Genomic DNA, 13,289 nt, shown 5'->3' with positions numbered 1-13,289 from the left:
TATAATTAGCCAGGGAGTTAGAGATATTCCATAAATAATTTTCTTCCTAAGAAAGAATATCATAGATTGTCAGAAAAATTAAATAAGGGTTGCAGATAAGCATAATTAAACATATAATATATATTTGGAATATCTGTATCACAATTTTGTGTCTAATATCTAGATTTTAGAAATTTACCTCAACAAATTCATGAAGAATTTGAGATAAGAAACCAGATATATATCAGAGGCCTTTTTAAAATTTTTTTTTTAAATTGTTGATGAATCTTTATTTAATTTATTTATATGTGGTGTTGAGAATCGAACCCAGTGCCTCGTACATGCTAGGCAAGCACTCCACCACTGAGCCAACAATCCCAGCCCAAGACGCCTTTAATATGATACAATAAAGCCAAGATTTTTAAATATGTAAATATTTTGTAAAGTCCTATCATTAAATTCTGAAACAAATTCATTTAAAAAAATAATCCATTTCAGAATATCACCCTTTAAAATAAAAATTCACGTAGAAAAAAAAATGCTATTGCAGTTGTTGTTACTCCTCAAAGGCTCCTGCCAAAAGCAATCATTGTGCCATCTGGTTTGACAAAGTAAGAGAGCCAAAGAGTAGCCATTCAAGTAACAGCTTTTTATCTCCATCAGTAAACTCACTGCAGATTACTACAGTTGAGATTCAAAATGTAGCTCATCTTGGAATCAAGCCACACTCTGTAGCTCAGCTGACTCCATACTAATGTGCATCTTGAGTACTGTCTGCTCTTTCTTAATCTAATAAATTATCTTCCTGTAAATGAGCTCATTCTGGGAATAATCACACAAAATCTCAGTGCTACTGCTGATGTTGTTGCTTTTAATTCAGGCTGTTCCACGTACCTCCATGACAACTGGGAGCATGTCACTTCAGGATTTGCCCTAAAGTTGCTTCAATATTATATTCTTGCTTAATGGGAACAAGATCATTCATCTCAAGATTTTATAACAGGCAAATGACTTTCACCTCTTGCCCATGTATTCAAATTTACTTGGAATGGCTAATAATGAGAATCATTATCTCAGAAATGTTCAGCAGTGTCAATGGCAAATAATAGTTTATTGAAGCCCAATTTAAATAGGCTAAACTATAAGAGGAAGAAAAAAAATCCCATAAAGCCTTTTCAGTTGGCTTTCAAATACCCCTTTGACTTGAAAGACAGCTGTTTTTTCCTTTTTTTAAAACTAAATATGCCTTAGAAAAAATAACAAAAGAGCTGCTGTATACTCTTCATATCACATTTCATCAGTATCATCAACATATTAAGTAACACAATGGAAAGAAAATCAGCATAGCTATTGAAAAGAACCAACAAGCTGCAACTGTGAAGTTATACACCTAAAGGTCAATCTAATTGAGTTGCTTTCTTAGGATACATATTGGATTTTAAGGAATTCCAAAAATCTCTCTAACCAGAGTGACTCGGTAATAACCTATATTTTAAAGACTACAGTAAAAGCCAGAGATCTTACTTTAGGAATAATTGCCAGGAAATGGCATTGTTCTATGTCAACAAGTGATGAAAAATTAGAAAGCAATCATAAAACTAGAAGATTTTACACAGGTGCAGTGGTGCACATCTGTAATCATGGCGACTCAGGAGGCTAAGGCAGGAGGATCACAAGTTTGAAGCCAGCCTCAGCAACCTCATGGGATTCTGTCTCAAAATAAAGAAATAGAAAAAGTACTGGGTATGTGGTTCAGTACTAAAGCACCTGAAGGTTCAATCCCCAGTACCAACAAAACAAACTGAAACAACCTAGATTTTTGTGCTTGTTATTTTTCCAAGTGAAAATATCATTTTTGCCTTCGCCACTCAGGCAGTAGGTTCAGACTCTGAGTTCTAGGTAAATAGTTATGTTCCTGATACAATTTTTGTTGATACAAGACACCTAGGGTTGAAATCCTATCTGTAGCATTTGGGAAAGAAGGCTATTCTAATGGTTGTAACAATGTAGTAATCAGAAAAAGAAAAATCAGTTGTGACACTGGTCTAATTTCTCTGGATAACATGCAGGTGTTTTGTGCTCCTCTCTGACACACATTTATACTTAACCATAACAGTTACACAAGAAGCAACGTTCACCCCTGAAAAAAATACTAAGCCTTCTTTTATTAACTCAAAGGAGAACACACTTTTAATTGTGTATTTCAAAATGTTGGATCCTGATGTTACGATGCCCTTAAAGTCCTTTAATTGTTTTCAGAAGCATACACACTGGTAGTGTTGGAAGTGACCTCAAGAGTTCTTCTATCCAGTGCCCTCATTTCAGTTTTCTATCTACTGCTTTTCTCTTTAAAGGTATAGAAGCAATGACATTATCTCCAGCAACTAACCCTCAAAGCAACCTGTCTCTTTTTGAGATAGGATCTCACTATGTTGCCCAGATTGGTCTTAAATTCCAGAGTTCAAGTGATCCTCCTGCCTCAGCCTCCTCTGGAGCTGGGATTACAGGCACATACCAGGCTTCCACCTCTTACTTTCTATATTTAGAAATTCAAAGCCAATTTCTGGGAGGTTCGAGGTCGGTGAAGTAAGTGCTCATTTATTGAGCACTAGCTGAAACATGCACACACTAGATTCACAGAAGCAAGAAGTGCCATATCTAGTATTCCCTAAAAGTGTATGCTGAAAGGAGAACATCTGAGAGAACATTAACTGAGATAACAAACTTACTCAACATAGTATGTCCCATACTGAGGGTCCTCTATCTTCTCCCAGCCATAAGGAAGTTCTGTAAGCAAAGAAAAATGAATGAAATGCTAGATTCAAAATCAAAGAATTATCAATGTATAAGTTTGCTCACTTTATTTCACTAATACTTGGGAGTTAGAAAGATGAGAGTTCACTTTCAAAGAATAAACACAATTTAAGTCACAGAAGCTTCTTCAGTAACCAGTGTGTATCTCAGCAAGTAATTAGAAATCCTAGAACAAAAGATGACATTAAACTAAAAATCGTTTATCTGACTTATAAATCATAAAATATAATAATTATTAAAAACCATTGACTATTTCTTTTATTTAAGAAGCCTGGTAATGCTGATGTGATATACACTTACTCTGTAGCCTAATACAAGTAGCAGTTGCTTGTTAAATTCTTCACTATTATGCATAATAATTTCTGTTATTACATTCTGACCCACTTCTCTTCTGAGGAAAGCTCAGCCTTGGATTTTTGCCATTTCAAGTGAGTAATCTGGATTTGTTTAAAACCTAAGCAAGCACCTGCATTAACTTGACCTGTGCATCTGAAATAACACCAGTTTAACTACCATAGTGCTTTGAGTAGCCTGTAGCTGTGTATTCTGTACTAATAGTAACAAAGAAATATCTTACTTTGCACTCTTTTTTTTGTTTGCTCTTTAGGTTTTTGGTGTTTTAGTTTGTTTTAAGAGGGAATGTCTGTTGCCCAGGATAGTCTCAAATTTGTGGGCTTAAGTTATCCTTCTGCTTCAATCTTAAGAGTAGCTGGGACTATAGGCATGTGCTACCATGTCCAGCTTTGCTTTTAGAGTGTTTTTTGTTTGTTTGTTTGTTTGTTTGTTTGTTTGTTTATGGTGGTGCTTGACCTTGCACTAATTCCTGGCAGGCCCTCTATCATGGACCTATGCTGAGCACTCATATATTATCTATTCTAAGTTAAAAAAATATAGTGAGAAAAACTGATAGTAAATTTCTGGTAGTTAAAAAAAAAATTCTGGCCTTTCCAATATAAACTGACTTTGTCAAGAAAGAATCTTTTTTTCCTTCCCACTTTGCATTCCTTGAAAAGTTAAGGTTTATGAAGAACCATCTCAATAGTCAGACATGGATCAAACTTGTAGGAATGTTCCTAGCAGGTAGTTCTAGTGCTATCAATTACATATAGGAGTTAAGAAGAAGGAATTTTTTAAAAAATCCACAAAATACACAATGATGTCTTATACTTTTATTTTTAATTTTTTTTTTTTTTTTTTTGTAGGGTGGAAGGTACCAGGGATTGAACTCAGGGGCACTCGACCACTGAGCCACATCTTCAGCCCTATTTTGTATTTTATTTAGAGACAGGGTCTCACTGAGTTGCTTAGGGCCTCACTAAATTGCTGAGGCTGGCTTTGAACTCACAATCTTCTAGCCTCTGCCTCCCAAACAGCTGGGATTAGAGGTGTGTGCCACCGCACCTGGCTTATTTTCAATTCTTTAGAGTGCTTCTGCTATGCTGAAACACGTACTTTGCCATGCTGGATAGCAAACAGGATTAGAATATATGAAGAAACTTATTAATGAAAGAGACAAGTTTTCTAAACTGTTTGCCCTAATAAAAATTATTATTCTGCATTCAGGATAAAAGAATACATGAATAACTTCTAGCCTACTAGAAAAATTCTGAAATCCCCTGCCCCTATTCTCCTGCATATGTTATTACATATATATTGTTTGGTGGTTTCAAAGTTTAGGGGGGATTTCCTTCTAAAAATTTGGTTGGAATGTTTGAGGGGAACAAACAAGAATAGTGGTACAGTTCAAATAATTATGTGAAAATGGTGGTAGGATGAGAAGTACGTGATATACTTCAGTTCATTTTGATCCTCTGTAGCTACAAAGCTCACAGTCATCAGTTAACCAGGTGTGATATTTTATCACCAACTAATTGTTACATAGGAAGGAATTTTTAATTATATCTGTAAAAATGCACAATAATAATATCATCAAAGCATTATAAGATTGTTATTTTTTTCTTTACTAGACATTTTCTTGAAATAGTAAGGGGACTGAATGGAGCTGAGGATGGATTAATTCAACAATGTACTACAAGTGGACTCACATTGTCTTTAGAGAAGGCTGGAAAAGTGAAGGAGCTATAGACACACTTGAAACAATACACTTAATATCTGAAAAATCTGCAACATTCAATAAAAAGAACATTAATAATTAATAAGGATGAAAGAGCCACATAAATATACTCCGGTGTTAATTTGGAAGTTGATTTAGCATTTTACTTATAGCAATTAGAAACTAACAGATTAAGTACAGCTCTTCTTTAGGATAGCAAACAAATGTAGCAATTTATCTTCAGAGTTAATATTAGTAATTTTAAACTCTCACCACTAATGTCATTTCAGCTTTTTTGCATGGTAGATTAATGTTGATAAAGAAGCAGTTCATTATTGCCTTTTAAAAATGAAGGTAATAAAAGCAAGACTAAACTACCTAATAATTTTATACACTATCTAACGGGTGGATTCATTCATTCATTTCCTTTTTTTCTTCCTTTTTCCCCTTCTTTCTATCTCTTCTTTCCCTCTCCTTCTTTATTATATAGAAATCAAAGTTAGAATCACCATATGGTACTTTTTAAAAAAAAAAATACATTTTTTTTAGTTGTAGACAGACACAATACCTTTACTTATTTATTTATTTTTAAAGAGAGAGAGAGAATTTTTTAATATTTATTTTTTAGTTTTCGGTGGACACAACATCTTTATTTTATTTTTATGTGGTGCTGAGGATCGAACCCATCGCCCCTCACATGCCAGGCGAGCACACTACCACTTGAGCCACATCCCCAGCCCAATACCTTTATTTTAATTATTTGTTTTTGTATGGTGCTGAGGAGGGAACCCATGCAAGGCAAATGCTCTACCAACTGAGCTACAACCCCAGCCCCACAATATGGTTCTTGACCTCAAGGAGTTCATAGTCTATAGACAGGAAGACAGAAGAGGCAATGACAGATGAAGATAAACACAAGCTTTTGTGGGGAGTGAAAAGGAATGATACCAACTATCTGGTAAAAGAAACTATGACTTACTTGTGCCCTGGGTTTGACCCCCAGGATTGGAAATGGAATAGGAATAGAATGGAACGAAATAAAATACAATAAAATGCCTAGTATACTGCATAGCACCAATGAATACTCAAGAAACAAGTTTTTAAATTATAAAGTTTAGAACTTTAATGTTATCAATTACATATAGGAGTTAAGAAGAAGGAATTTTTTTTTAAAATCCACAAATTATACAATGATGTCTTATACTTTTATTTTCAAAAAATAATTTTTTTTTTGCAGGGTACCACTTAGAACTTTAGAATTGATAGAACTTAAAATTAAAGTCAATATACTACAGAGATACACGCATACCCATGGTCACAACAGCACAATTCACAATAGCCAAACTCCGGAATCAACAATGGATAAATGGGCTGGGGTTGTGGCTCAGTGGTAGAGCACTTGCCTAAAAAATGCGAGGCCCTGGGTTCAATCCTCAGCATCACATAAAGATAAATAAATAAAATAAAGATATTGTGTCCAGGGCTGGGGTTGTGGCTCAGTGGTAGCCCACTTGCCTAGCATGTGTGAGGTACTGGGTTTGATTCTCAGCAACACATACAAATAAATAAAGTAAAGGTCCATCAACAACTTAAAAAAAAAAAGAGATATTGTGTCCAACTACAACTAAAAAATAAACCTTAAAAATGGATGAATGGATAAAAAATATGGAGTTTTATTCAACCATAAAGATAAATGAAATTATGTAATTTGCAGGAAAATGGATGAACTAGAGAGCATTATGTTAGGCAAATAAGTCAAACTAAAGGTCAAGGGTTGTTATGTTTTCTTTCATATGTGAAGCTAGAGAGGAAAGGAAAGAAAATGGGGGCAAGAGGGAGGTGATCACATAAAAAGCAAAGGAAGATGAGTAGAGGAAAGGGACCAAGGAGTGTGAGATGGGGAGGGAAGGGGCAAGTGCTAGGGAATGATATTGGCCAAATTATATTGTTACACTGTATGCATGTGTGGATATATAACAACAAATCTCATCATTTTGTACACTCATAATACAGCAATAAAAAAGTGGGGAAATGTGAAAAAAATGTTAGAGCTTGGTAATTAATGACATCAAAAAGGAGACAGGAAAAAGTTGGGGATGATAGCCAGTTTGGGCTTAGCCACTGGGAGATGTCATGCCATTTGTCAAGACAGGAGGGGAAGGTGCTCTGTGTGTGTGGCCCTAGAACATCCTGGTATAGATAGCTAACAAGCTTCTGGTAATATGAACCTGGTACTCAAAAGAGAAATACAGAAAGAAAAAGATTTGGGAGACATAGTGATTAAAGTCATGGAGATCACCTAAACTGTGAAGATAGAAAGGTGAAGAATAGAACCTTAGGAGCACTGACATTTCAGTGAACAGATGGAGAAAGTAAGAATAGTCAGAGGGAAAGTATCAAAGAAAGTGAAACAAAAAGGCATGATCAACATTCACAGATGCTTTGAAAAGCTGTCAGTCAGGAAAGGCTATAGTCCACCAGATTTAGCAATCAGATTAAGGGTAACTTTAAGAAAAGCAGTTTCAATGAAAAGAGGCAAAAGTCAGAATACTGCAGTCACTAAAGAGTAAAATAGGAGATATAGTCCTTAAGATGCCTTTTTGTTTGTTTGTTTTTAACTTGGGTTGTAAAAAGGATAGTGTAAAAACTATGGGAAGATTAGGGACAAGAATAATGTATTTATTTTGAGATAGGAAAGACCTAACCTAACCATCTTTTCTGAACATTTCCCCAACAAGCTGATTCCAAAGGCAAAACTATTTTTAGCACATAAAGCAGCTGGCTGGTTCTAACCCGCCCATGAATTTATCCTTTTTTCTTTTCTCTTCCCAAAATAGGATTTTCTTATTTAAGTGTATGAATTACAATTGCTTTCTCATAGTGGAAATCTATTCAGTTGGTAATTTTCTTTTATCATTCTCTAAGCACCAAAATGACATCAACATTCAATACATTTATAAGCAGCCTTTAGTAAAAATTTAATCTTTCTTTCATGGTAAGAGAAATGGGGTGGGTTGAGAGTAGAATGGATTCCTGATGCTGTATTTTTAAGATAACTACTTAAACCAAAACACTAATTATTTAATTTGAATGGAAGATAAACATGTACATCAATTAAACCATCACACACAGTGGAAAGACACAGTTGGGTTCTGAATATCAGAAGACTGGACAGGAAAGGGCAAGTATTAGAAACTGTAAGGACTTCCTAGATCTTAAATGTTCCGCAGAGGCAAACAATATCTTAAACTAAAATACTGTTATTGTTGTTATTCTTGTTTCAGTATGTACTTGATGAAAAGCACTCTGGAGAACATCAATGCGAGTCAGATAAAGTCTATCCTGAAAATAAGACTACTGTGGGAGCTATGCTCTCCCTATTGAGAGGGGAGACACAGTATATGGAGAAAGTAAAACAAGTTGGCTGAGCAGAAAACTAAGAGGCTCAATGTTCCACTTGTGGGTTCCCTGCCAGTACAGAAAATGTTAGAAAGCGGTACCCAGTTATGGGGATGAGAGGAGCCTTACATTAAAGGAGTTCAAACATTCCTAGCATACTGAATGCAATTGTGCTTCTTTTAAGAAAGATGACCATATAATGTACTGCTCACTTTCAGAATAAAATGGGGAACTATTAATTATTCTGGGACAACAGGAATAAGATGGAATAAGCCAACCAAGATGTATGGTCACCTTTAATGCAAAGGGAATTAGGGGGATATAGTCATCCTAATTCTTCAAATTTCACAGAGGTAAAAGAAAGAAAGAAACATTTTTAGTTTTCCTAAGCCCCTTTACTTTCTTCCCAATGATAAGTGGATGTCTTATCTGACTTGTGAGTTTTACAGAACAACCTCAATATGCTTGCTCAGCTAGAGACTCCAGAGTCTCTTGTTTTGGATGCCACCTGCCTGCAGAGGTGCATTCTGGTCTGTCCTCTGCCATGCCTGCCTCATGGGAGGAGACCTGCGGTTGAACACAGCAGCTAGAGACTGAGTGCTTAGCTCTGCCTCCTGTAAGGGTAAATAAAATATCATTAAGCCCACATAGCCGCAGGGCTGAAGTCACACTCACTCAACTGGCATTCTGATCTCATCTGTTTGCCTGTGTCTTATTTTTCTCTTGATTCCCAACTAGTAAATGAAGACAGGCTTACTGTTTATTGCCCTTTCCCAAACCTAACAGAATTAAAAAATATTTCCAAGGAAGGTGACCAAATTAATTCAGAAGACAGTAGCTTCTTTCCTGCCTTCCTTCCCTTCCTTTCTCCTTCCGCTTTTTATTCCTACCTTTCTTCTCTCCCTCTTTCCAAACATTTAAATCTCTACTGAAGGAATACACAATTGAATAAGACAAAACCATTGTTCTTTAAGACTGTGGTATCTAGCAGGGCTCGGTGGCACATGCCTGTAACCCCAGTGACTCAGGAGGTTGAGGCAAAGAGGATTGCAAGTTCAAGGCCAGCCTAGAAAATTTGTAAGACCCTCTCTCAAAACAAACAAACAAACAACAATAAAAGCCAAAAAAAAAAAAAGACTAGGGATGTAGCTCAGTGATAAGGCACTCCTGGGTTCAAAGTACAAAGTCAAAAAAAAAACATGGTATTATGTTATGATACAATATAAGTCATACTGAGTATAAAGAAGAGAACATTAATTTTGACATGGAAAAGAAAGACAGAAGAGGATAAGAAATTACACTTTAAGTTGGGCGAGGGCACATGCTTGTAATCCCATCAGGTTGGGAGGCTAAACCAGGAGCATCGCAAAGTTCGAGGCCAGACTTAGCAACCTAGTGAGGCCCTAAGTAACTTAGCAAGACCCTATCTCAAAATAAAACATAAAAAGAATGTACCAGGGATGTGACTTAATGGTTAAATGCCCCTACGTTCAATCCTTGGTACAAAAAAAGAAATCATATTTTAGATTTAAGCTTAGAAGAATAGTATGTATAAGCCAGGAAGACACAGGGAACAAGTTTAGTTCCTAACAGAAGAAATGGGCATATGACAAAGGAAAAAACATTACTACATCAGATTTATGACATGAAAATATTTTGAAAAGAAAATACAGAATATGGTTCAGTTATTAAAAATAATCTTTATGCTTTTTACCAAGGAGTCTGGGTGACAATAGAGAGCAAGGGAGAGGTAGTTACATTTTAAAAATATTAATTTAGTGGTATTAATTGGGTATAATTTAGTGGTATTAGTATTAATTTAGTGGTATTGAAGGTTTTTGATCCTGCAGGCTTCTCTGTAAAAATTTGAACATATACTCACAAGACATATATAAATTTATTTACGTGTACATATGTATTACTCTAATATGAATAAAACAAGCATATATAAAACCAGATGTTTAAAAAGGAAGCAATTAAATAATTATCGGTACCTTGCCACTGAACAGTGTCATACTAATTTGTCCCTCAGATACTGCAAGTAGCACATGTGATAATTTGACATATGGAATGAGTAAGAATGCTGTTACCAATCTGCACAGAAAATGATAATGAAGCTTAATTTACATATAGTAATACATTTATATTTATATATATTTGTAATAATTATATTATGGAAAATAAGTTCTAACATTCTCTTCCTGTATATCAATAGATAGTTTGAGTACCACTATTTTCATACCATTGGCATAAAGGATATATTTAAGGGATAGAATTAAGTAGAGGAAGAAAGATCAAGAATACTCAAATATGCATGGTAATCAAAATAATGAAGAAGATATAATATAAAGGAAAAAGCATGGATAGAAGAAAATAGATAACTAGATAGCTATGTGAAAAAGCAAGTGTAGGCTGGGGTTGAAGTTTAGTGGTAGAGTCTGCCCAGTGTGCTCAAGGCCCTAGGTTTACTCTCCAGTAAACCGCCCTCCCCCACCAAAAAAAAAGCAAATGTAGCAAAATGTTAATTATAATATCACAATGTGGGGATGGATATATCCATCCCCACAGAAAGACATATATGTGTGTGTGTGTGTGTGAGAGACTGCAAAATTCTGTCAGTTTTTTCTATATATTGAGTATTCTGAATAATAATATATTGGCAAAACAGGAAAAAGAAAAAAGCAACAGGGCTTAGAAACTATATAGGAAATAAAGCAACAAGAGGAGAAGAAGCAAATGTGATTGCAAGGATTTGGGTCCAGATGATTAGGAGGATGGTATACATGATAGAAAGAGAGGTGTGAGGTGAGGAGGATGTCAAATTTAATAGGTTTATTTTGGAGCTCGGAGTGTAGCTCAGTAGTAAATAGAGCATTTGCCTAGAATGTGCAAGGCCCTGGGTTGGACCCCTAGCATCATCTTAAAAAAAAAAAAAAAAAAAATTGGACAATCAAAAACAAAGGCTCAAAAACAAAAGAAAAACACAAATATAATTTGAAATAGAGGACAATACTAAAGATTTAGTAAATTGACAGTGAAAGCTACTTCTTTTGTGAAGTATGTAAGTCCTTTGGTTATTTATTTAAAAAACATTATTGAGGTATAATTTACATACTATAAAATTCATCTGTTTTAAGTATATAACAGTAATTTTTAATAATTTACTTAGTATGCTATTATCACTACGATCCAGTTTTAGAATATTTCCATCCCTCCAATAACATCCTTTCCTGTTTTTTATAGTTAATCTCTATCGCAATCCTTAGATCTGGGTAACCACTAACCTATTGTCTGTTTACATAGATTTGCCCATTGCTGACATTTCATATAAATGGAGTCATATAACATCTGGTTTTCTAGTTTCTTTCATGTAGCATAACGTTTTTAAGGTTCATGTGTGTACAGTATTTTGGCCCTTTTTATTGTTGAATACTATTCCATTGTAGGGTTATATCACATTTTATTTATCCATTCATTGGCTAGTGAACATTTGGGTTGTTTTCACTTTTCAGATATTATAAATAGTGCTACTACAAACACATGCATACAAATTTTTGTGTGGACATATATTCTCATTCCTCTTGAGTAGATATCCAGGAGTGGAATTACTAGGTCATATGATAATTTATATATAACTTCTTTTGGGGGGGGGTACTATGAATTGAACACAAGAGTGCTTTACCACTAAGCTACATCCTAGCCCTTTTTTATTATTATTATTATTTTGAGACAAAGTCTTGCTAAGTTGTTGAGGCTGGCCTTGAACTTCCTATCCTCCTGCCTCAGTCTCCCAAGTTGCTGGGATCTTAACTTTTGAAGACATTGGCACAGTGCTTCCAAAGTAGATGCACCATTTTACATTTTGTGCAGCAAAAGGATAAGGGTTACTGTTTCTCTCCATCCTCCCAACATTAGTTACTATCTTTTGAAATTATTATAATAGTCATTTTAGTGGGTATCTCATTATGATTTTAATTAGAAAACTACCCTAATTACTAATGATTTTAAGTATTTTTCATTGGTCATTTGTATAACTTTTTTAGTGAAGTGGCTATTTAAAAGTTTTGTCCATTTTCACTTTGGTTTGTAAAACAGTATTTTATAAATTCTAAACATAATTTCTTAGATATATAGTGCAAAATCTGTGACTTTGTCTATTCATTATTTAATGTATTTTGATGAAAAGAAATGTAAAGTTTTTCTTTTTTTATTGATTTTTAAAAAAATAAATGACAGCGGAATGCATCACAATTCTTATTGCACATATACAGCACAATTTTTCATATCTCTGTTTGTATATAAAGTATGTTCATACCAATTCATGTCTTTATACATATACTTTGGATAATGATGTCCATCACATTCCACCATCCTTGCTAAGTCCCTGCCCCCTCACTTTCCCTCCCACCCCTCTGCCCTATCTAGAATTCATCTATTCCTCCCATGGTCCCCCTCCCTACCCCACTATGAATCTTTTTATGAAGTACAAAATATCAGGTTTCTTGACAGGCATGGTGGCACAGACCTGTAATCCTAACAATTCAGGAAGCTGAGGCAAGAAGAACACCAGTTAAGAGGCCAACCTCAGCAATTTAGCAAGACCTCGTCTCAAAGTAAAAAAATAAAAGAGCTGGTGATATAGCTCAAGGGAAGAACATCTTTGGGTTTATTCCCTGGTACCACAAAAAAAAAAAATTTTTTTTCTTCTGTAGTTCATACTTTTCGTAGCTTCCCTAAGAAGACTTTGCTAATCCCAAAGTCATGAAGATACTCTTTTCTTTCTAAAAGTTTTATGGTTCTAGCTTTTCTTTTTAATATATTTTTTAGTTGTAGATGGACATAATATCTTTATTTTATTTTATTTTATTTTTATGTGCTGAGGATCAAACCCAGCGCCTCATTCATGCTAAGCAAATGCTCTACCACTGAGCCAAAATCCCAGATCCATGGTTTTAGCTTTTATGCTAGGCTTTTGATCCTTCTAAAAGTAGTTTTTGTGTATGGAATGAGGAATCACTGAAGCTCAATTTTCTATGTGAATATC

The 13,289-nt window shown here is 34.8% G+C and overlaps 1 protein-coding gene across 2 annotated transcripts in view; it reads right to left on the bottom strand.

The window, feature by feature from the left end:
* The window catches only part of Magi3 (membrane associated guanylate kinase, WW and PDZ domain containing 3), a 245,468-nt gene that overhangs the window by 46,578 nt on the left and 185,601 nt on the right, over window positions 1-13,289 (bottom strand). For both annotated transcript variants that reach the window (XM_027940221.2, XM_027940223.2), the window contains exon 7: window positions 2,709-2,766. In XM_027940221.2, the coding sequence (XP_027796022.2) occupies window positions 2,709-2,766 (58 nt within the window). The remainder of the gene's footprint in view (window positions 1-2,708; window positions 2,767-13,289) is intronic.

This window comes from Marmota flaviventris, chromosome 10 (genome assembly GCF_047511675.1).
Source record: "Marmota flaviventris isolate mMarFla1 chromosome 10, mMarFla1.hap1, whole genome shotgun sequence".
NCBI classification, from domain to species: Eukaryota; Metazoa; Chordata; class Mammalia; order Rodentia; family Sciuridae; genus Marmota; species Marmota flaviventris.
The sequence above is the reverse complement of the archived record's forward strand: the minus strand, read 5'-3'. Positions and strand labels throughout refer to the sequence as shown.